The 23,194-nt window shown below is 46.0% G+C and overlaps 1 protein-coding gene across 6 annotated transcripts; it reads right to left on the bottom strand.

Moving 5' to 3' along the window:
* Positions 1-3,621: 3,621 nt before the first annotated feature.
* ABCF1 (ATP binding cassette subfamily F member 1) lies at positions 3,622-19,747 on the bottom strand. Of its 6 annotated transcripts, none has more exons than XM_032847363.1 (25): positions 19,599-19,746; positions 14,037-14,083; positions 13,530-13,625; positions 13,289-13,418; positions 13,090-13,127; positions 12,895-13,002; positions 11,799-11,873; positions 11,597-11,713; positions 10,018-10,116; positions 9,527-9,649; positions 9,030-9,130; positions 8,851-8,936; positions 8,413-8,552; positions 8,179-8,327; positions 7,814-7,897; positions 7,500-7,624; positions 7,201-7,313; positions 6,902-7,073; positions 6,684-6,758; positions 6,524-6,594; positions 5,194-5,226; positions 4,942-5,110; positions 4,699-4,763; positions 4,539-4,611; positions 3,622-4,396 (listed from the first exon to the last, which is right to left on the bottom strand). In XM_032847363.1, exons 1-25 carry the CDS (start codon positions 19,669-19,671, stop codon positions 4,230-4,232), a joined length of 2,529 nt encoding a protein of 842 aa, XP_032703254.1. In that variant the 5' UTR covers positions 19,672-19,746; the 3' UTR covers positions 3,622-4,229. The 6 variants fall into 6 exon arrangements, with proteins under 6 accessions (XP_032703254.1, XP_032703255.1, XP_032703256.1 ...); XM_032847364.1 differs by having other exon boundaries at positions 13,536-13,625; XM_032847365.1 differs by having other exon boundaries at positions 13,289-13,415; positions 13,536-13,625.
* Between the last annotated feature and the right edge of the window lie 3,447 nt (positions 19,748-23,194).

The following is a 23,194-nucleotide window of genomic DNA, read 5'->3' as shown; positions in this document are numbered from 1 at the left end:
TTGTAGTACTACTATGTACTACATATACTACTATAGTACTACTATGTACTACATATACTACTATGTACTACATATACTACTATAGTACTACTGTGTACTACATATACTACTATACTACTACTATGTAGTACTATTTCCTAGAACCCTGTAGTACTATTTCCTAGAACTCTCAAGCCCCTCTAGGACTCATGCTTTGGTCACCCTCTCCACATTTTACACAAAGGGAAAAGGTCCAGGATACTGGAGTCAGATAAATAAGGACCATCATAAAAACAAAACAAAACAAAACAAGGGCCATCGTATCAGCAATACTCTCTCTGTTGAGGGTGGGTCACTGTGGGCAGGTCACTGTCCTGAGTCTTCATTAGGAAGGTGTGCAGGAGAATCTCTGCTTTTCAAGAACTTTTTTTTTTTTTTTAATTTGTTTGACAGACAGAGATCACAAGTAGGCAGAGAGGCAGGCAGAGAGAAGAGGGGAAAGCAGGATCCCCGCTGAGCAGAGAGCCTGATGCGGGGCTCGATCCCAGGACCTTGGGATCATGACCAGAGCTGAAGGCAGAGGCTTTAACCCATTGAGCCACCCAGGCGCCCCTCAAAAACATTTCTATGGTTATTATGTACCTTAGTCCATGATTTAAAGATAGCAAAACTTGCTTAAGAATAAAAAATTTAATTCTGTTAATGAAATTCCATTTTCCAGGCTTTGGGTTACCCATATATACTGTACCATGTAAACTGTGTGTTTTTACTTTTTATTTTGTATTTTTAAAGATTTTATTTATTTATTTGACAGAGATCACAAGGAGGCAGAGGCAGGCAGAGAGAGGGAAGCAGGCTCCCCGCTGAGCAGAGAGCCCGATTCAGGACTTGATCCCAAGACCCTGAGATCATGACCTGAGCCGAAGGCAGAGGCTTTAACCCACTGAGCCACCCAGGTGCCCCAAACTGTGTGTTTTTAAAAGATTTGAGAAAGAGCGAGAGAGTGCACTCTTGTGTGCACACACAAGCAGGAGGATGGGCAGAGGGAAGAAAGAATCCTAAGCCGACTGTGCTGAGCAAGGAGCCCAACGCTGGGCTCAATCTCACAACCCTAAGATCACAACCTGAGCTAAAATCAAGAGCTGGGGCGCCTGGGTGGCTCAGTGGGTTAAGCCGCTGCCTTCAGCTCAGGTCATGATCTCAGGGTCCTGGGATAGAGTCCCGCATTGGGCTCTCTGCTCAGCAGGGAGCCTGCTTCCCTCTCTCTCTCTACTTGTGATCTCTCTCTGTCAAATAAATAAATAAAATCTTTAAAAAAAAATAAAAATTAAAAAAAAAATAAAATCAAGAGCTGGACACTCAACTAAGCCATCTAGGCACCCCTTTTTTGTTCTTTTTGCATTTATTTATTTATTTATTTATTTGAGAGAGATACACACAGCAAAAGAGGGAACACAAGCAGGGGGGGTGGGAGAGGGAGAAGCAGGCTTCCCGCCAAGCAGGAAGCCTAATGCAGGCTTGATCACAAGACCCTGGGATCATGACCTGAGCCAAAGGCAGCCGCTTAACAACTGAGCCACCCAGGCACCCCTTCTTTTTGCATTTAATTTCTATGCTGTTTTTCTTTTGGAGAAGGGGCAACCTTTTACCCATATTTAAGTGCATTATTAATAATTCCATTAAGTATGTATATTGAAAGAAAAGGTGCTATTTGTGTCCACAGACAGAAGCTGTTTTGGAGCATGTGAAGTGCTTGCAGTGAAATTAGATAAAAAACTTGAGGGGCACCTGGGTGGTTCAGTGGGTTAAGCCTCAGCCTTTGGCTCAGGTCATGATTTTGGGGTCCTGGGATTGAGCCCTGCATCAGGCTGTCTGCTCAGCAGGGAGCCTGCTTTCCTCCTCTCTGCCTGCCTCTCTGCCTACTTGTGATCTCTGTCAAATAAATAAATAAAATCTTTAAAAAAAAATGAAATGCAAAATTTTGGCATTCACTTGATAAATAACATTCCCATGTATTTTACATACCATCTAGACTACTGAACTGAAAATATTAAGGTAGAGTGTAGCATGAAACACATGTAACAAAAGCAAAAATGTAAAGCACTTTACAAAATAATTACATATCTACTCCCTTCACAACCTATGAGGTAGATATTTTTTATCATCTTCATTTTACAGATGAGGAAACAGGTACCAAGAGGTGAAGTATCCTGTCCCAACATCATGCCATTAATTTGACCCTCACTCCCACTTTCTGTGACGTATTTACTTCACGGAATTGTGGAAATTACTTTATACGAAACATCTTACTCAGGGGCTTGGTTCAAGACCCTGATCTTTTTCCCCTCAAATTCCATATGGGGGATGGTTTCCTAATTTGAGATGTTTCCTAACAACACTACCTCCACACCAAACCTGTACCTCCAGTATGAAATCTGTACTTCAGACCAACTGTTATTTATTCACGTGGTCAAAAAATAGTTTCCCGGGGCGCCTGGGTGGCTCGTGGGTTAAAGCCTCTGCTTTCAGCTTGGGTCATGGTCTCAGGGTCCTGGGATCGAGCCCCACATCGGGCTCTCTGCTCAGCAGGGAGACTGCCTCCCCCCCCTCCCGCCTGCCTCTCTGCCTGCTTGTGATCTGTCAAATAAATAAATAAATCTTTAAAAAAATAAAAAAAGTTTCCCAAAAATAGGTGTCCACACTCAGTAAGTCTTAACCAAACAGCTCCTCATGTTCCCTCTGGAACTGAACACATCAGATCATTCTCTTCTAGAATTCTTCCCAACTCCCACACCTCTTCCTGTCTTTTCCTTCCCAACCCATCCCTCCCATACCCTACTTAAGCACTTAGTTACTGCACTTGCAACAAGTTATGGGCTCCACTGCACATGCTTCTACAGTCATACCACCACCTGAACCACCAACCACTCGCCACTGGTTACTTCCCAAATCTACCTCCCCAATATAACTCTAGTAAGAAAAATGGCCACACAAGCCATGCTTTCTCATTAACTCCCAAAATAGTTTTTTCGTCTTTGTAGGCCTCAGGTCTGCTCTTTTCCTAGAGTCCAAACATGGTTCCCTATTCTCTCATTATTCAAATTCTTCTTCTTTTTTAAAAGGCCCACCCTGAAGTGATCCTCTCAGTCAAATAATGAAGTTCTGGATAATCTTCCCCTTCTATGAGCATATGGCAAAGCATAGAATCTAGAGTACCATACATTTGGCAATTAACCAAATCACCTTTATGCTCAAATCTCATTTCTAAGTCTTCTGCAGCTAGACTATTGATGGAGGTAGACCCTGTCTTTTCCTTTTGTATACCCCATGGTGCTCTACATGATGGCTGACTTAGGAACTTTTGAGGGGATCGGTACTCTGCCACAGGGCAGAGCTTGGACAGTGACAGGCCCAACCAAGAGTCCCAGATGGAAGGGATGAACCTTTTCCTTCCTGTCTAAAGGGCTGGAGGAAGGCAGGGAGGCCCCTCAAACAGTAAGTACCATCTAAAATGCATTAAGACTGCAAGTTACAGCCATCGGTATTAGTGAAGAAGAGTGGATACTGGATGCTGCTAGCAAATGGAAAAAAGCAAAGAAAAACTGAGAACAGTCCCAACTCCCACACATCTCCAAACAGTGATAGGGTGGCAACAACTCCTTTCCTTTATTTCTCCCCTTGTAAAGGGAGATTCAAGTTGAGTGGCAATTCTTTCCTGCCCTCAAGTCTCCAACTCAACAAGTGACTGCAGGTACTGGACCCCGGGCTGGGTAATAGTACAGGCCTTAGAACTTGCCTCTAGCACTGAGCTACAATAGCTGTTTGTATCAGTAAGTCATCATTAAATCCACCAGAAATGAGCAGCACCACTCAAAGACCAGGAGACCAGCTGGGCCTGAAGCTTTCAGATGGACCAGAGGCTGGGTTCTTAATGATAAAAGAGTCTGGCCACTTAAGCTTGGCTGGATGGAGCCCACAACAATGACGGTCACCTCTGTGTATATGGAGGGATGTCAAGGATAAGGCCAGCTTAGTTCTCCAAAGAAAACTGAAATAGACTGGTCTTTCAGAGAAAAGGAGCCAATCAAAGTGGTACCCTGGTCACGTCAAGGTCATGGTCCGCATTCCCGTGCCTGAGTAGCTGCTGGGTTAGCTGCAGACCAGAGGGAGGTGTCCAAGTGGAGAGAGGGAGACAAAAGACTTCTAGGCCACGCAAGCTTGTCTTTCAGGAGACTTCCAGGAAGGAAAACTCACTCTCGGGGTCTGTTGACCATGACTTCACCCAGGGCCTCCAATACTTCCCGTTTATAGTCCTCGAAGTCACCATCGATCTGGCTAACACTCTGCTCCTCCACCACCCACAGTTGGCAGTTGGTTTCCGTGATGAGTCGGGCATCGTGGCTGACGACAATCACAGCTTTGAAAAAAGATGAGGGAGTGGAAGGCAGGGAAGAAGGGGGCAGAGCAGACTCAGAACCTGTAAAAAGAGAGCCCTGGCCAAGGGACACTACAGCCTGGTCCCCAAGGAAAGGAGGAGGGCGCACCCTGAGCCAACTTACCGCCCTTGTATTCATTGATGGCTTCCCCAAGAGCATCAATAGACTCGATGTCCAAGTTATTGGTCGGTTCGTCCTATGGAGGAGACGTTCCGTGACCAAGCATTACAATTCCTTTCATTACTGCCACCTTTGGCCCCTCCCGCAGTCCACTTCCACTCACCAGGATGAGGACATCAGGCTCCCGACAGGCCAGCTCAGCAAATACAACTCGGGCTTTTTGCCCACCTATAGCAAAGGAAAGAGGAGAACCGTGACACTTCACTGCTTTATGTTTCTGAATGTAAGCTGAATGTGTGCATGCACAGATTCCTGAAGTCCTAGCCCCTTTTCTCTTCTGACTCTAGGTACAGTCAGGAAGTGTGAAAATGGAAGAGGACACCTTCCCAACCCCCAACAGTGGTACCAGAGAGTTTGCAGATCTGGATGGTGTGGGCGTGACTCTCAAGGCCAAAGCGACCCAGGCACTTCCGGGCATCCTGGTAAGGCAGGTTGAAGCCCCGCTGTAGGTATTCAGTGGGAGTCTCCTCCATGCGCAGCTGCTCTGCATACTGCTGGTTGAAGAAGCCAATTTTCTGCCCAAGAGAAAGAGATGGTCTGTGAAAATCATACTTTTTCTATCAAACTCTTTATATCCAAATTCCCAAAGCCAACTTACCAGCCGATGGTTCTTTCTCATTTCTCCACGAGTCTGCAAGGAAAACACAAGTGGGAAGATAAGGGAAAAGGGAGCGGTGCTGCCACTCCATATTCCAACTTTTCTGTAGGGGAGACGGATACCAGAATTGGGCTAGGAATAAGTGCATGCAGGAAAGGGAACCTGAATGTTCTCCCTAATGTGACAACAGCACACCTGGGAAAGGAAAGAGTACAGAGCCAAAGGGGAGTGAAAGGAGAATAAAGAAGGGAGATACAAAGCACAGATTCAGAACCAGGAGGGGACTGACCACAACCAAAGAATACCCCATTCCCACCCAGCAATACCCACCAATGGCACCTTTTTCAGCCTCAGATGGGGGTTAAGAGACAGTTTGTGAGAGTATGTAAGAACACTGGATGCCTGGGTGGCTCAGTGGGTTGGGCCTCTGCGTTCGGCTCAAGTCATGATCTCAGGGTCCTGGGATCGAGTCCCACATCAGGCTCCTGCTCGGCAGGGAGCCTGCTTCACCCCCCCCCCGCCCCGGCCTACTTGTGATCTCTCTCTGCCAAATAAATAAATAAATAAGATCTTTAAAAAATAATAAAAAATAAAAACACCTTGCGGTGGCGTGAAGAAAAGGGCCCTTCTCAACACTTTCCTGGAGGGAGTAAAGAGGGCTAAAACCAATCTATAGCACTGTACGGCAGTGTGTTGTAAAAGTCCTAAAAGCAATTCTGAGGAACATATCCTAAAAAAAACGCTGCATTCAGGAACACGTACGGTAAGAATGTTTACTATACAACTGACCTCCAATGAAAAACCAGAAATGATCAAAGTGACGGACATCAAATAAATCATAGTAAACCCATAAAAGACACAGATAACTACTGGCAAGGAAAAAATGCTTGATGTACATTATCTGAAAGAACTAGCTATAAAAACACTTAATCCGAGAGCCCATTTTTGTCAAAAAAAAAAAAAAATCATACGCACATTTGCAGAGGAAAAAGAAAAAGCAATCCATCAAAATTAATACCAGGAATCTCTAGATTTTTCTCTGACTTACACAATTTATACAATGAACTTACATTTCTTGTATAACCAAAACACAGACAGGGGAAGGGTACCCCCAGTCTAACCCCTCTTCGCCTGGCTCTCCTCCCCAAACTGATCTACAGTGTTCTCCTCTACTTCTACTTTCTTGAGCACCTCGTAGGACAATGAGTCATCTATGACGCGTTCCATATTAAAATCGCCAGCACAGAAAGGGATTCCTTGATTCAAGCATCTGGTGAAGAGCTGTCTTGCCACCCTTGTCACGTTCCCCTGTCCTGGCTCCAGGACTTACTGGTGTGAGCTTGCCCGTCAGCAGCAGGAGCAGGGTGCTCTTCCCCACGCCGTTAGGGCCCACAATGCAGACTGTAAGGACAAAGACAGGTAGTTAAAAGAGGTCCCCAGGAACTGTCCCTGTCTAGCTCCCCATCCCCAAGCACTTGACACCAACTCACTCCTTGAGTCCATGTCAATGCCAAAATCCAGATTCTTGAAGAGTGGTTTCTGCCCCTCATAACCAAACGTGACACCTGAGAACCAGGAAAAGAAGTGATTTACTTCCTTTGCAGAGTCACCCTGAAGGTCCTGTCCTGGCCAATGGATCCCATGCTGGGTGGAGGACGTGGAGTGCACATGCTTCCGCCCTGTGCCGCCAAGGTTTGTCACCGCTCACCGTGCAGACCCAGCACAGGAGGGCTGAGAGGCGGGGGGTTAGGGAAAGTGAAGCGCACGGTGTACTCCTTGGGGCGCTTCAGGAGCTCCGGAGCCTCTTGCGATTCCTCATCCTGGTTTTTCCTCCGGCATTTCTGCTGCTTTCGAGTCAGGGCTTCCTTTGTTTGCTTCTCCTGGAGAGAAAGGGAAAAGGAGAAATCCACACCCTTCGTATGAAATGAAGGGCAGTGTCCTAGAGCCCCCTCTTTCTCTGTACTGAGAGAAGCTCCCCCCAGGCCAGGGAGATCCCCAGGTGCTCACCGCCTGCTTGGTGGACTTGCCACCTGCCTTTAGCTCCTTCAGCTTTTTCTCCTGCTTCTCATACTGCTTCAGTAGTTCTTTCTGCTTCTGCTGATACATCTTCTTGAAGGTCACTGCAGCAGAACAGGAGGACGGGCATCAACGGTTGTCTTTCTCCCCAGCAGAGGGACAAGCAGGACCAGTTGGTGGGCATCACTGTCTGGACTCTGAAGATTTAGCTTAACACTACTGGGTCCTTGCTCTGAGGCCTTTTCTTGAGGCCTCATCTCTTTCCTCCCCCTACAAATGATCCTACTTACTGTAATTGCCCCGATAGTAATGGAGCCGCTGGGCATCAAGATGGATAATATCAGTGCAGACATCATCCAGGAAGCCCTGGTCATGAGAGACGATGAGCAATGTCTTCCGCCAGCCCTGGAGGTAGCTGAGTTTTAGAAAAGAGTATGGACATGTCACCATAGTCAGGTTTGGGTTAAGTCAGGGGAAGCAGAAAGACAATGAAAAAAGGGAGGAAAAGAGGAAGTGCTAGGCTGTAAAGACAGGGTGTGAATAGCTAGAAATAAGGACATAATGGGAACCAATGATGCAAAGACTGTAATGGTGGGTGACGCACTTATTGAGCCAGATGACAGCATTGAGGTCCAGATGGTTAGTGGGCTCATCCAACATCAGCAGTGTGGGCTCCATGAACAGCGCCCTAGAGGGTAGGGTGGCAGAATGTAGGATCAGGGGTAGATCTTTGCTCAGAAAACCCCAGAGAAGCCTCTGATAGGTGAATACTACTTTCCAATCTCTCGTCAGAGAAGCTCCTGTGCAGGAGATGTCAATGAAAATGTACCACCAGGTAGGGAGGAAAGATCTTTAGTCTGACAATGCAGACGATATCGGAGGAAGCAGGAAGCCTTGAAACTCCCTGCTGGCCATAGAACAAGATGGATGGAGGCTGGAAGAGGGAGGGTAGTGATGTGGGTGGCCCACCTGGCCAGGGAGACACGCATGCGCCAGCCCCCTGAGAATTTCTGTGTGGGCCGATTCTGCATTTCAGGGTCGAAACCCAGACCAGCCAGGATCCGCCGGGCTTTGGCCTCTGCAGCTGCCGCCCCGGTCGCCCGTAATTCCTCATACACCTGGAGGAGGGAGAAGAGGACACATGTCCGAAGGTTCCAGGAACGTCCAAGGCTTAGCCCGTGTCCCTTGCACCATCTCCTCTACCTTCTCTAGCCTCTCAGCAGCTGTGTCGTCTCCCTGCTCCAGCTGTCCCTGGAGCCGTCGCTCCTCTTCCAGCAGCTTCAATCGCTTGGTGTCAGCTCGAAGAACAGCCTGCACGGCTGGTGTCTCATCTGCTACCACCTCTGGGCAGGGGCGAGAACAGACAGGTCGCCAGGAGAGCCAAGACTCCCATTCCTTTTTCCCTTCAGCTCTATTTCTGGTTGGCCTGACCTTGCTCAATACTTTGTACTTGTTTCAAATAAAATATTCTCTAGTCCCTCCTCTCCTTAGCATCTATCTCCCTGTCCCCACTCTCCCCCCACAACATTTCCCACTCCATAACTATAATTTCTTCTATTTGTGGTTGACTCTTCTACCCCAACTGCCCACCCCTTAGACCCGTTTCACCTCCCCACAAACCCATCCCACCACTGGCCTCACCCTGCTCACACAGCAGCACGTCGATGTTGGGAGGGATGCTCAAGGCCCGGTTGGCGATGTGCTTAAGGAGAGTGGTCTTGCCCTTGCTGGGGAATGAGAACTATTGGGACCAGGCCACCCCTGAAAAATCTTTTTCCTTCCAGCCCCTTCCCCTTTACAACTTCAGCCCCTCTCCTCACCCATTCGGTCCTACTAGCCCGTAGCGGCGGCCAGCTACAATGTACAGGTCTGCGTTGACAAATAACTCCTTGCCATGGGCCGAGATGCTGAACTTCTCCAGCTGCAGTTATCAGGAAAACAGTGGCAGAGGAAACAATAGGTATATGAGAGCCCCCCTCTCCCATAGCAGCTGTACCCTTCTCTCCTGCTAGGAAGTCTCTGACAGACAACTCCAGCATGACCCTCTTCTCACACTGGTCTCCTTCCTGCCCACTACTCTGAACAGGAGTCTCCCAAATTCTAACCTTACTTTACCCCTAAGGGTGGACTCTTCTGCTTCTGTTGGTTTTCCTATTTTCTTGCTAAAGTTGGCAGAACTCAAGGTATGGAACACGCCTCCAAGTTTTCTTCCAGTGGACTAAGCCACTCATACCTTACTTCCTTGGCTGCCACGACTGCTCAGGGAAAGGTGGCACTTCCCTGAGCAAAATGGTTTGAGGGTCCCCTCAGACCATACCTTAATGTCAGATGCATTTTCTAACATGGCTTGGCGGGAGGACACCTCTGCTTGGGACACGGAGAAATCATTTTCAGCAGCATTGGCTGCTTTTAATGAAGCCACCTGGCGCTCATACTCCATCTGAGAAGGAAGGAAAAACCAGATATGAGGCCACTGTATGCCAGTTACCTGTCACAACACAGCCACGTCATCAGACACCAAAAAAAAAAAAAAAAAAAAAAGCTAACAGTATACACTTCTTTCCTGACTCCATTTTTCTTGCAATAACCCCCAAAGCTCTCTTTTCCTGCCCTCCTAATTCAGATGTCCCCTATTTGAAAATAGTTTTTTAAAGGTTTTAAGTAATCTCTGTGCCCAGTGTGGGGGTTGAAGTTACAACCCCACGATCAAGAGTCACATGCTCTAAAAACTGAGCTAGCCAGGTGCACCACCCTGCTCATTGAAATAGTAAAAAAATCAAATGCTCCTAACTTCGACCAAGGTCTTACCTGTTTCTTTAGCTTTTTCTTCTCCTTTTTGCTAAGGTGCACATAAGGATCATCAGCCTTAGACTCCCCTTCCTCTTCTTCCTCTCCTTCCTCTGAACCCTGTGAGAACCAGGAGGGGATGAAAAAACAAGAGACTCCTTCCTGAACTCAGATTTCCTGTCATTTACCCAGTCCCACAATCAATTCATTCCTTCTCCACCCAGAGTCCTGAAATATTTTGGTGGGTCCTATCACTCTCTCATACACACCCCTGGGCTACCTGGAGTCCTTTAGCCACTTCTGCTGCCAGGAATTGTCTAAGACAAGTGGTATGAACATTAATGTATAAAATATAACAATTCTTTTTCTTTTTATTTAAAGATTTTATTTATTTCACAGAGATAGAGTGAGAAAGGGAACACAAGCAGGGGAGCAGCAGAGGGAGAGGAAGAATCACGCTTCCTGCCAAACAGGCAGCCTGATGTGGTGCTCGTTCCCAGGATCCCGGAATCATGACCTGAGCCAAAGGCAGATGCTTAATGACTGAGCCACCCAGGCACCCAAATATAACAATTCTACATACCCACAGATATAATGACACATACCACTGTCGGGTGGGGGAGGAATAAACGAAACAGGTCCTTTTCTTCACCTATCAAATGAGCTGCTCTGTCTTACAAGCTAACAAGCAAAAAAAAAAAAGTCCAGAAACCCTAACATACAGCACTGAGAAATCTTTTTTTTTTTTTTTAAGATTTTATTTGTTTATTTGACAGAGACAGACACAGCGAGAAAGGAAACACAAGCGGAAGAGGGAGAAGCAGGCTTCCCGCTGAGCAGACAGCCTGACGTGGGGCTTGATCCCAGAACCCTAGGATCATGACCTGAGCCGAAGGCAGACACCTAATGCCTAACAACTGAGCCATCCAGGTGCCCCAGCACTGAGAAATCGTAAGTGGATCCAGAATCAGAAAGTCCTACAAGTGCAGGGACCTCAGAAATCACTAGATCACACAGATAACTGAGCTCCCTTGAGGTGGAAAAGTCACACAGCTGGGGACTGCCAGAGCCAGAAAACCAGATCATCTGAGGGTAACACCAGGGTCCTTTCCTCTCTCAATCAGGAGCTGAATGGGCCACAGGCCAAATCCTATCTGATACCTATATTAATATGGCCCACAAGCTAAGAATGGTTTTACATTTTCAAAGAGTTGTTTTTAAAAAAAGAATATGCTGGGGCACCTGGGTGGCTCAGTGGGTTAAAGCCTCTGCCTCATGATCTCAGGGTCCTGGGATCGAACCCCGCATCGGGCTCTCTGCTCAACGGGGAGCCTGCTTCCTCCTCTCTCTCTGCCTGCCTCTCTGCCTACTTGTGATCTCTGTCAAATAAATAAATAAAATCATTAAAAAAAAAAAAAAAAGTTTGCACCAGAGATTGTATGTGGTCCATAAAGCCAAAAATATTTACTTTGTGGCCCTTTACAGAAGTTTGTCAACTGTAGTAGTTAACACCACCCCCAGATTCTGCTCCCCTCCCCAAACCAAGGGCCACAGAGTGCTAGTACCTCAGCCCATCTTCTCCCAACACCAAAATACATACCAGCTCTGCCTTCTTGGCCTTCTCCTTCCCTTGTTTGGGTGGTTCCTTTTCTTTTGTTATTTCTTCTTCTTCATCCTCCTCTTCTTCATTGTCCAGAGCAGCAGACTTATTGTGAGACTAACAGTGAAGACAATAGGTCTGATGAAATGTTTTAATGCCTGAGACCCAGCAAAGGACCCTCCTCCTGCCAATAATCCCTCACCTTGGCCTTCCGCTTTGACTTCTCTTCCTTTCCCTTTCTGCCCTTCAACCCAGGCTGTTGTTCCTCAGATACAGCCTGGAGAACACACACACAGAAAATAATTTACTACCTTGTTGTTTACTAAGCAGTTCTAAGAAGTCTAGAACTGGGAATGAACTATACCCAGTGCTGCTGAAGAGAAAATGAGATCAAGGAAAACACTAGCTTCCCTCATGAGATGAAAGTGGAAGGCTAACTAGATGATGTCAGTAAAGCTAAGGGACTGGGAATCAGGAAAGTGAGCAATGTGGATGGGGTGGCACTAATACTGGAGGGCTCTGAGACTGCAAATCTTTTTTTTTTTTTTTTTAAGATTATATTTATTTATTTGACAGAAAGAGATCACAAGTAGGCACAGAGGCAGGCAGAGAGAGGGGGAAGCAGGCTCCCAGTGAGCTGAGAGCCCGATGTGAGGCTCAATCCCAGAATCCTGAGATCTTGATCTGAGCTGAAGGTAGAGGCTTAACCCACTGAGAGACCCAGGTGCCCCTAAGAGGGCAAATCTTAAGAGGAGATAATGGATGTGAGTTTGGAAAAGGCATTCTAAGGAAAAGGGAAGACAAAGCATAAAAAACTAAGAAAGGCTTCAAGGGCACCTGGCTGGCTCAGTCAGTAGAGCATGCAACTCTTGATCTTGTGGTCTTACGTCTGAGCCCCAAACTGGATGTAAAGATCAAATAAATAAATAAAATCTTAAAACTATTAAAAAAATAAATAAAAATTAAAAAAATAAAATCTTAAAAAAAAAAGAAAATTTAAATAAGTAAAAGCAGGGAAAGGGGCACCTGGGTGGCTCGGGTCATGATCTCAGGGTCTTGGGATCGAGCCCCGCATCGGGCTCTCTGCTCGGCGGGGAGCCTGCTTCCCTCTCTCTCTCTCTGCCTGCCTCTCTGCCTACTTGTGATCTCTGTCAAATAAATAAATAAATAAATAAATCTTTAAAAAAATAAAATTAAATTAAAAAAAAAAAAAAAGGGAAAAAAGCAAGGGAATTACCACACCATGGCCAGAAGGTGCTCCATGGGGTGGGAGTGACCAGCAGAGCTGCCACTTTCACCTTATTGATCCGATTCTTCTCCAGCTTGGCAGGCTTAGGAGGATGTTTTTCTTCTTCCTCCTCATCCTCACTCTGATCTTGAATCAGGGCTGCAAAAACATTACCAGCCTAGAGAACGAAAGGGCAGGAGAAGTCAGTGGGATGGTCAAGATTCTCCCCCTGGGACACAGATGGCTTACCACATAGATGGCTTACCTTAGTTTTCTTCCCTCCTCGGGGTATGGGGGCAGGGACTGAAATGACAAGGGGAGAGGATGAAGTAGGAAACAATTATAATGTCTGGTTCCCCAGTCTAATCCAACTCAAAGATCAAGGAATGAGGCACTTTACTATTATCACTTAGTATTCATAACTAAGGGATTCTGGGGCACCCATTTCCCCTCAGGTCATTTACCCTCATCCTCCTCATCACTGGCTGGCACTGAGAGCTTCTTAAGACGCTCCATGAGCTCTTTCTCTTCTCCATCATCACCCACATCTTTCTTCCGCCGGCCTTTTCGGGTGTCTCGCTTTTTTTTCGGCTGCTGAAAGGAAAACGGGAGTAAGACAATGAAGCCCTGGCCCCTGCTGCATCTCCCATGAGCTGAGCGAACCAATATGGGCTGGAAAGGGGTTGGTGGATGGAACCCGGATACTTGAACCTGCTGCTGCTGTTGCTGCTGTTCCTTCTCCTTGAGCACTTTCTCTTCTTCCCCAGCCTGTTTTTCTTCTACAGCCAGCTCCTCAAAGAACTGTAAACGTAGTTAAGATAGAGGTTAATGTGTCTCAGAGACCAACCAAGCAAGCCCTCCTCCACCACACATAGGCCCAATGACCCTCCAGTCCACCCTTACCTTCCTTCCTCTCTTGACATCTTTCCACCTCCCTTGAACCCCCCCACCTCCTACACATGGCCGTATTTTTCTTTTTTAAAAGATTTTATTTGAGAGAATGGAAGTGAGAGAGATCACAGAGGGAGAGGGAGAAGTAGATCCGCCGTTGAGCAGGGATCCCGATGCGGAGCTTGACCCCAGAACCCTGAGATTGTAACCCAAGCGGAAAGCAGACACTTAACTGACTCAGCCACCCAGGTGGCCCACGTGGCTGTATTTTGATTAGAAACACCCATGGTCATTTCTCACCCACAACCCTCATTTCCTCACCGTCTTTTTGGTCTTTTTGTCCTTCTTCCCCTTCTTCACCACTTTGTCTAGAAGGTTAAGCAGACATTATGAATGCTTATCTACAAATTCCAAAGCAGCATGATCTTCCCTGCAAAGCTCTCATTGGCTCCACCCTATTTTACTATTTTCTATCATTCCCTAGGCATTTGCACTGTCCCACAAAAGACAATGGTGCCATAGTGGCAGTGGAAGGGAGAAGTAGAATTCATATAGTAAAGACAGAGCTCCCAGCTGTGTAAGTAGTTACAATATTCAGAGATGACTGTATTTTTTGTTTTTTTAAAGATTTTCTTTAATCTCTATAACGTGGGGCTTAAGACCACAACCCCGAGATCAAGAGTCCTACACCAACTGAGCCAGCCAGGTGCCCCAATGACTCCTGTATTGTTACTTGGAAAATTAGTGGCACTAGTGGTACCATTTATTACCTCAGGATATACTGGAAGAGAAAGTCCCTTCTCCCTACCCTTGTCACCCATGAGGGGGAAAGTAGGACAAAAATACGATAAATTCAGTTTCCCATATGTCATTTGTGAAAAGCACAGACTGGGAGCTCCTGGGTGGCTCAGTGGGTTAAAGCCTCTGCCTTCGGCTCAGGTCATGATCCCAGGGTCCTGGGATCGAGCCCCACATGGGGCTTTCTGCTCAGCAGGGAGCCTGCTTCCGTCTCTCTCTCTCTGCCTGCCTCTCTGCCTGCTTGTGATCTCTGTCAAATAAATAAATAAAATCTTTAAAAAAAGAAAAAAAAAAGCACAGACTGTGTAAACAGAGCTCTCTGGTAAGGAAACGAGTATCTGGGTCTATGCCCCACCTGCTCTGCTCACATAACATTCTAGCTCAAATCACACTGCGTTATATTTAACTGTTTGTACATCAGTCTTTCATCCCAGAGAGCACATGACAGACTGGCTTGAGTTCCCCTGGATGTCCTATATAAATGTGACTGACTGAACAAATTTCAGCTCCTGCTTTCTATCCAACCCTGCTTCCCTGAAGGCTAACTAACTTCCTCTCCCTGCCCTATCAGATTGGGATGCATTCAGCAGCCTTGTAATTTCTCTTCCTGTCCAGGCCTCCCCACCATCATGTTCCCCTCCAAATCAACCCATCCATCCACCGCTATCCAATTCTATCCAGAAGCACTCCTGGATTGTTAGCTTAAAATAAATAAGTAAACAAATAAATAAATAAATAAATGGCTTCCTGCTACCTACCACATTAGGTATTTTTCTTTCTTTCTCTTTTTTAAAGATTTTATTTATTTGACAGAGAGAAGCATAGCGAAAGAGAGAACACAAGCAGGGAGAGTGAAAGAGGGAGAAGCAGGCTTCCTGCTGAGGAGGGAGCCGGATTCGGGGCTCAATCCCAGGACCTGGAATCGTGCCCTGAGCTGAAGGCAGACGATTAATGACTGAGCCACCCAGGTGCCCCTCTTTTTTTTTTTTTTTTTTTTAAAGGTAGATTCCATGCCCAATGTGGGGCTTGACCTCATGATCCTGAGGTCAACAGTCACATTCTCTACCAACTGAGACAAACAGGGGTTCCCCACATTAAATATTTTTAGGCTAAAATTCCACAGAGTCCATAGTAATCAATTATTCAGGGAAGTTTTACTGAATATCTATATGCCTAAAACTGGAATTATCCAAGGATAATCTCAGTAATTTAAGGCTTGGCAAATTAAAAGGGTCCTATCCTATCTTTTCTGTTATATCCGTTTCCCTACCCACACCTAGGTTCTGGACATTAACTTCTCCTTGCTCCCTGATTAAGCCCCAGGCATATGTAGTCTGACTTTGCTTAATCTGTGTCTTCCATCCAGACCATATTTTATTTTATTTTATTTTATTTTTTTTTAAAGATTTTATTTATTTATTTGACAGAGAGAGATCACAAGCAGGCAGAGAGGCAGGCAGAGAGAGAGGAGGAAGCAGGCTCCCTGCTGAGCAGAGAGCCCGATGCGGGGCTCGATCCCAGGACTCTGAGATCATGACCTGAGCCGAAGGCAGCGGCTTAACCCACTGAGCCACCCAGGCGCCCCCAGACCATATTTTAAAATTTGATCCCCACATCAGCTGAGTAATGTGACTGAGTTGAAAAGCTACGCAGAAGAAATAATGAAAGGTTTTATATGCTATTCCAAAGAATTTAATCTCTTAAGACATTTTTCTGTTGTTACTTTAAAAGATTTTATTTATTCATCCGAGAAAAACAAGGGCGAGGGGCACAGAGAGAGGGAAAAAGAGGAAAAGTCTTTTTTTTTTTTTAAAGATTTTATTTATTTATTTGAGAGAGAGACAGCACAAGTAGGGGGAGCAGCAGGCAGAGGGAGAGGGAGAAGCAGGCTCCCTGCTGACCAGGGAGCCCTATACGGGGCTCAATCTCAGGACCCTAAGATCATGACCTGAGCTAAAGGCAGATGCTTACCCAACTGAACCACCCAGACGCCCTGACTTGAGCCAAAGTCCTAAGACCCTAAGATCATGACTTGAGCCAAAACCAAGAGTCTGACACTTAACCGACTGCTCCACCCAGGCGCCCCAATCCTAAAAACATTAAGACTAAGGGACCCACTGCAGTATAGAAGAAGGAAGGAATGACAGGATCAGCTCACCTTGATAACACTGAGGAGTCTTGTCCCAAATACTAATTTCTCCCCAAGGACTAATACAACCACATCATCTCTCCTTCCTTTAAATCTCTTTTGAATTTTAGGGGTGCCTGGCTCAGTGGGTTAAGCCTCTGCCTTTGGCTCAGGTCATGATCTCAGGGTCCTGGGATTGAGCCCCACATTGGGCTCTCTGCTCAGCAGGGAGCCTGCTTCCCCCCCCACCCCGCCACCTGCCTCTCTGCCTACTTGTGATCTTTGTCTGTCAAATAAATACATAAAATCTTTTAAAAAAATCCTTTGAATTTAGAACTTCACTTTGAACCTCCTGAAAAAGCATGATCGCCAAAGAACAGGACAGAGCTAAGTATGGCTAAAGTGATCTTCCATCTCTCCTCCTTTTTTTTTTTTTATTTATTTATTTGACAGAGATAGATCACAAGTAGGCAGAGAGGCAGGCAGAGAGAGAGAGAGAGGGAAGCAGGCTCCCTGCTGAGCAGAGAGCCCGATGTGGGACTTGATCCCAGGACCCTGAGATCATGACCTGAGCCGAAGGCAGCGGCTTAACCCAGTGAGCCACCCAGGTGCCGCTCTCCTCCTCTTAACAGCTTCAATACACCACTTCAGCTGCTCCTAACTCCAAAGCCTAATACAACACTTCCCTTTACCTCAACATCTCCGCACCCAATTACCATTTGCTACCCTTGTCCTTACCGAGTCTCCAAAGTGTAGTCCACACTAGCTCTGCTTCCTCATTTCCCACTCCTTTTTAAACATACTTCAAAACGGTTTGGATATCATCTCCTAAGGACTACTACCCTTTTCCGAAGTTGCCACTGGCCCTTAGGTGCTCAACCCAAAAAGTGTATTTTTTTTTTAAAGGTTTTATTTATTTATTTGACAGAGATCACAAGTAGAGAGGCAGGCAGAGAGGGAGAGGGAAGCAGGCTCCCTGCTGAGCTGAGAGCCCGACGTGGGACTCGATCCCAGGACCCTGAGATCATGACCTGAGCCAAAGGCAGTGGCTTAACCCACTGAGCCACCCAGGCGCCCCCAAAAAGTGTATTTTTAGTCCTGATTTTGCAATGACTTCTCTGCAACATTCCATGCTACCATCTCCTTAACCTTTTACTTCTCTCCTGTCATTACTTAATTTCAGGGCTTGTTGCTTCTGGTTTGCCTCCAGTTTCTCTGATGGCTCACCTTTTTCAGTCTCATCTCTTCTGCCTCCTTCCCTTACTTCCCTTAACTGCTGAGGTTCTCTCAGGCTCCTATCTTCTGTCCTCTTTTGGCTTCAATCTGCATACTCTCCCTAGCAGACTTTTCTGCATCCAGCCTTTCAACAACACGCTTGTGTCTTTACTTCTAGCCTAAGATCTCTCTTCCTGCCATCTGCTCTTAAAAGATTCCCGGCGGGGGTGGGGAGATTCCCAGAAATCCCCAACTTGGCATTCAAAAGTTGACCTTACCTCTTCCCACTCCCAATCCTACAGCCCATTCCTGATTTCAAGCAATAGTCTACCCACTGAGTTACCTGAGTGTCATTCTTGATCCTTCTTCCTTCAGTCAGTTCTCAGACCTACTCAATGCCATCTCCTCAGTAACTCTTTTAGTCTTCACTGCCTTGGCTCACTTTCTTATTGCTTCTCACCTAGATCATCGCTAGAGCCTCTTACATGGTCATCCTGCCTCCAATCTTGACCTATCCAACCCATTCTCCACTGCTCAGTGTTGTCAGGATGAGCTGATCAGATTACTCCTTAAGCACTTCAATGAGTCATCCCTAATGTCCTCAGGATTGAAGTCTTTGGAATAGTGTAAGAAATCTTCCATTATTTGTCTCCTGAACATCTTTCCAGCCCCATCACATTAGTCACCCAATACTGGGAACCAGACATCCTCACCTGTCTTTACCTTTGCACAAACTTCTTCCTCTGCTTCAAATTCTCCTCCTCTGGCTAACTCATACTCATCCTTCCAGAATCAACTCAGCTACCACATATTCCTGAGAGGCTTTGCTGACATTCCTACCCTATCTGTCTGAATAGATGCTTCTCCTCTCTGCTCTAGTCTCTTAGCATTCTCAAGCACATTCATCACTCTGTCAACTATTTTCTGATTTATGCTTTCCCCTCCATTAAACTGGGTGCCCTTCTGGGGCAACTCTTATCTTTTATCTCTACATTTCCAATTCTCTACTCAGTACCAGGTATACAAGAAGTAACCAATGAATGCTTGTAAAATTAGTCACACTGTGTACCAAATGTAATTATTTTTAACCATTTTCTCTCCCCTTGAAGTGCCTTCAAATTTGGGAGTATGTCTTCATATTTTTTTCTCCCACCCCTCAGCACAGTGTATACGGTGGTAAAAAGCAGCTGCTCAACAAACATTCTGGGTTTTTAAGTAAACCTTAACTCTCATTCAAACACCCAGTAACTACACCACGTTCTTGCTCCAGATGAGCCTAATGTGTATTACGCAAGAGCTCAAGAGGGAGTCATCCTCTCGCTCCCGAAGGGGTATGGGTGCGTGGCGCGGTCTGCGTGCGTGCGTGCACGACCGCGCTGCGGCAGGGGTATCGAGGCACTGCTTACAGATTCCTGCGGAATGTAGAATACAGTATGGTGGGGAAGGTGTTCAAAAGGGAAGGAGGGCTTTCTTATTTCTCCCCATCTCTCCCGCGACACCATATGCTTTTCCTTGTCTCTTGCCCAGTCCCACTGAAACTCGTGCGCGACAGCCCGGCACTTTTTCTTTCGCTCCCACCCAATTCGCTCCGGCCTGGGTAAAAGCTTTCTAGCTCCATTAGACGCATGCGCAGTGGCCTCCCTCACGGCCCGTCAGGCTTACACCCCGTGACCCCTTCCTAAAACACGCGCACTCTCTTCTCCCCTTTCCTCTCTCGTTGGTTCCCTGCCCATCAGCCTCACCTGTGGGGCTCGTACTCTCTCCGTCCCCGATCCACTCGGGTTCCGGCGGCTGCTGCTTGGGTCCCTTCGGCATCGCGGTGGCAGTTACAGCTACTCTGGAGACGCCGGGTGCTATTTCCGCTTCCGGTAGCGTGGGGCCCTGAAGGGGGCGGGCTCACCACTGCCAGCCTGTACTTCGGCGGTGCACGTGCGCGCCTCGCCGTCATCTCGCGGGGCGTGCCTGCGGCGACGGGGCGGGGCCGACGTCCCACAACGTCAACAAAGCACTGACCGCTGTCTGGGAATCCTGAGCTAGTGACTCCACAACGCTGCGTGATTAAGTACTGAACATAGTAATTTCGGACTAGTACGGAGGAACAGAGGCATCCTTTTTTTCTTTGTTTTTGTTCTTTAAGTGATTAGGAGCAGAAAGACTCAGTTCGTCTACTTAGAAAGAGGCGTTGTGCAAAGACCTCAAGTGTAGAGTTGTAAACGACGAACCGTCGCCTAACAGTGTGGTGAAGCTTGGGTTCATTTTTGTTGGGATTCGGGGGGGGGACCAACAGTTTTTCTGAGGTACAATTGATACACATAAACTGCACATACAATAAATTGACAGGGAATAAACTGCATAATGTACACTTGGATCGGTTTTGGCATATATACAACCATTAAACCATCACCACAGTCAAGATTTGGGCTTGCTTCTAACTGTACAACTCAATAGACGTGGGAATAAGATGCTCCCATAACTCTTTCAGCTACTGTTCTTCCCTTAAACCATTATAATCATGCTCTTGTCTCTATTCCATTATCTGAGTCTATTCTTGCCAAGGCCAACAGACTGGGGGCCAATTCTCTGTCCTTATCTTACTCTCCCAGCAGCATTTGACACACGGTAGCTCCCACTTCTTTTGCTTTTTTCAGGGACTGTGCTCTCTGCAGGTTTCCCTTCCATTTCAGTGGCAGCTCTCTCTCCTTTAAATGTATTGAGGCATTCTTTGACATTCTTATCTAGATTTATCACCTATGTCTCATGACTTTAAATGCCATCCATAACTGATGAACATCTCCCAAATATCTCTTCTTGACCCCACCTTCTGCCGTGAGCACCAACTGCTTTTTGGACTTCCTCTCTGAGATCTCTAATAAATATCTCGAATTATTATGTGCAAAACTGAGCTCTTGTTTTTACTCCTTAACCGTGTCTCTTCCACGTTTCCCATCAAGAAATCACACCACCTCTCAGTTACCTGGGCCCAAACTGAAAGGTAATTCTCTTTTTCCATTTCCCCCTCAGCAGCAAGCCATGTCTACTTCATTTATTCAAAAAATATATTTATTAAACAAAGAGAAGACACTACACTCCGAGATATCTCCACAACCTCTAGCCAACCCTCCTCCATCTCCTTGTTGGTTTCATCCTCCTTCTTACTTGGCCACCAAATGTCAGCCCTCCTCAAGGCTGTCCTGCGCACTCTCTTCTTCCCACTTGACATTCTCCTCTCAGGTGACTTCAGCAACAGATTCCTCAGAGTTCTATCCCAACCACCATATCTCGAGTAGCCCCAACCATTATTTTTTACACAGTACCTTATTTATTATTTACTTCCTTTATATCATTAATCATAATCTATAATTATTCATGTGTTCACGTTCAAGAAAAAGAGCTCCTGACAACTGGGAATTGGCCTGATCCTAAGAGATAGGCCATGGTGCTCAGGTTGAACATAACCTCACAGAACACCACTGACAGAAAAGGTTACTGTGACTGTCATGAATTTAAGACAAAGTTCATAATCTTCTCTAAGCACAAAGACAAAGTCATTGTGCAAACACCATAAATATTAAACAGCCCCCTCTAGGCTAAAATGATGGCTTTCTTTGACCAGCTACACTTTTAGCCATGTTCCATTCCTCCCTCCTTCTAGATGAGATTTTTTAAGATGTACAATTGTATGGGGGTCCTGGGTGGCTCAATCACTTAAGCATCTGCCTTCGGCTCAGGTCATGATCCCAGCTTTCTGGGATAGAGTCCTGCGTTGGGCTTCCTGCTCAAAGGGAATTCTGCTTCTTCCTCTTCCTCTGCTGTCTCCCCTGCTTGTTCTCTCAAATGAATAAATAAAATCTTTAAAAAATGTGCAATCATAATTGCCCTCACTTCCTGATAGTATCCAACCCAGAATAATTTCACATCCCTGAACCTTCCCCCCAAATCACCTAGCACAGATGCTAGTCCTGTCATTCCTAAACCTCCATTAGTGAGATAACCTCTGCAGAATTAATAAATCCAGTTTTTTGATGGGTGTGTTCCTGGTGGTCTTTGGCTGGAGGGCATTAACACTTTGTCTTATTCTCTACTGCATCCCGAAATTTTAGCAGAGGGGCTAATAGAGGATATTCATTCTGAAAATCCAGTATTTTGCTTAACACATAGCTGCTTGAATAAAAATAATTTTTCAAAGCTTCGGTGGCAGCTAGGAAGACTAGTTATTATGGTCAGTGGCATAAAGTTGAAGAGCTATTAGCTTTAAGGAAATTTCCTCCAAGAAAGCCGGTATCCTCTGCCCTTCCTGGTCCATCTTGAGAATTGGACCACGGATAAGCTAGCGTTGTTTCCCAAACCACAAATTAGGAGTATCTGACCCCGGTAGTTGTGGAGCTGAAACCTGGGGGAAGGGGTTCTGAGTACCTGAGGTGGTGGCCTGCCTTGGGCTGTCTACCTCTTGAATTTTGAGAAATTAACTTCTATTTTGCTTTAGGAACTTTGGTTTCTGTTAAAACTGTGCTTAAAAGCTGATAAACTGGGGTGCCTGGGTGGCTCAGTGGGTTAAGCCTCTGCCTTCGGCTCAGGTCATGATCTCAGGGTCCTGGGATCGAGTCCCGCATCGGGCTCTCTGCTCAGCAGGGAGCCTGCCTCTCTGCCTACTTGTGATTTCTGTGTGTCTAATAAATAAATAAAACCTTTAAAAAAAAAAAAAAGCTGATAAACCGGGTCATAGTAGGTACTTAATATTTAGTGAATGTTCCTATGCTTATGGTTTAACTACCACTTACACTGTAAAACTTAGATATGCAAAACATTTGTCACTAGTTTTAATATGAACACAAACCTATATACCCACCTATTTTCTCTCTTCTCAGAGTTCTTAAAATGACAGCTCAGACTCATTCTGAATTCCTAGCATTATCCCTATATCTTTCTTTTTAAATGGTAGTTATGCAACCCAGAACTACCCGGAGAAAACTGATACTTTCGATCTCTTATTTTAAAAAATGTCTACTTTTCATGGCGCCTGGGTGGCTCAGTGGGTTAAAGCCTCTGAACTCGCTCAAGTCATGATCTCAGGGTCCTGGGATCGGGCCCCACATCAGGCTCTCTGCTCAGCAGGGAGCCTGCTTCCTCCTCTCTGCCTGCCTCTGCCTACTCTGTCAAATGAATAAATAAAATCTTTAAAAAAAATAAAATGTCTACTTTTCTCTGGTCTACTACCCAAGTCTGTATCATAACTCACCTGGACTACTGAAGTTACTTTTGAAGGCATTTCCAAGCCTGGTTGGCTCCAAACATCCATACATCCATATGATCTTGTTGAAAAATGAATCTAATCCATACC

Source organism: Lontra canadensis, unplaced genomic scaffold (assembly GCF_010015895.1).
Source record: "Lontra canadensis isolate GAN:19392208 unplaced genomic scaffold, GSC_riverotter_1.0 scaffold186, whole genome shotgun sequence".
Classification (NCBI taxonomy): domain Eukaryota; kingdom Metazoa; phylum Chordata; class Mammalia; order Carnivora; family Mustelidae; genus Lontra; species Lontra canadensis.
This window is presented reverse-complemented; position numbering and strand designations above follow the sequence as displayed.

Bases quoted from the DNA above. Each gene is read 5' to 3' on its own strand.
- ABCF1 (XM_032847363.1), bottom strand. From the start codon at position 19,671: ATGCCGAAGGGACCCAAGCAGCAGCCGCCGGAACCCGAGTGGATCGGG. The intron at 13,419-13,529 runs GTATCCGGGTTC...TTTTCCTTTCAG, and splicing joins AACAGCAGCAGCAGGTTCAA to CAGCCGAAAAAAAAGCGAGA. The intron at 11,714-11,798 runs GTGAGGGATTAT...CTTCACTGTTAG, and splicing joins AGTCAAAGCGGAAGGCCAAG to TCTCACAATAAGTCTGCTGC.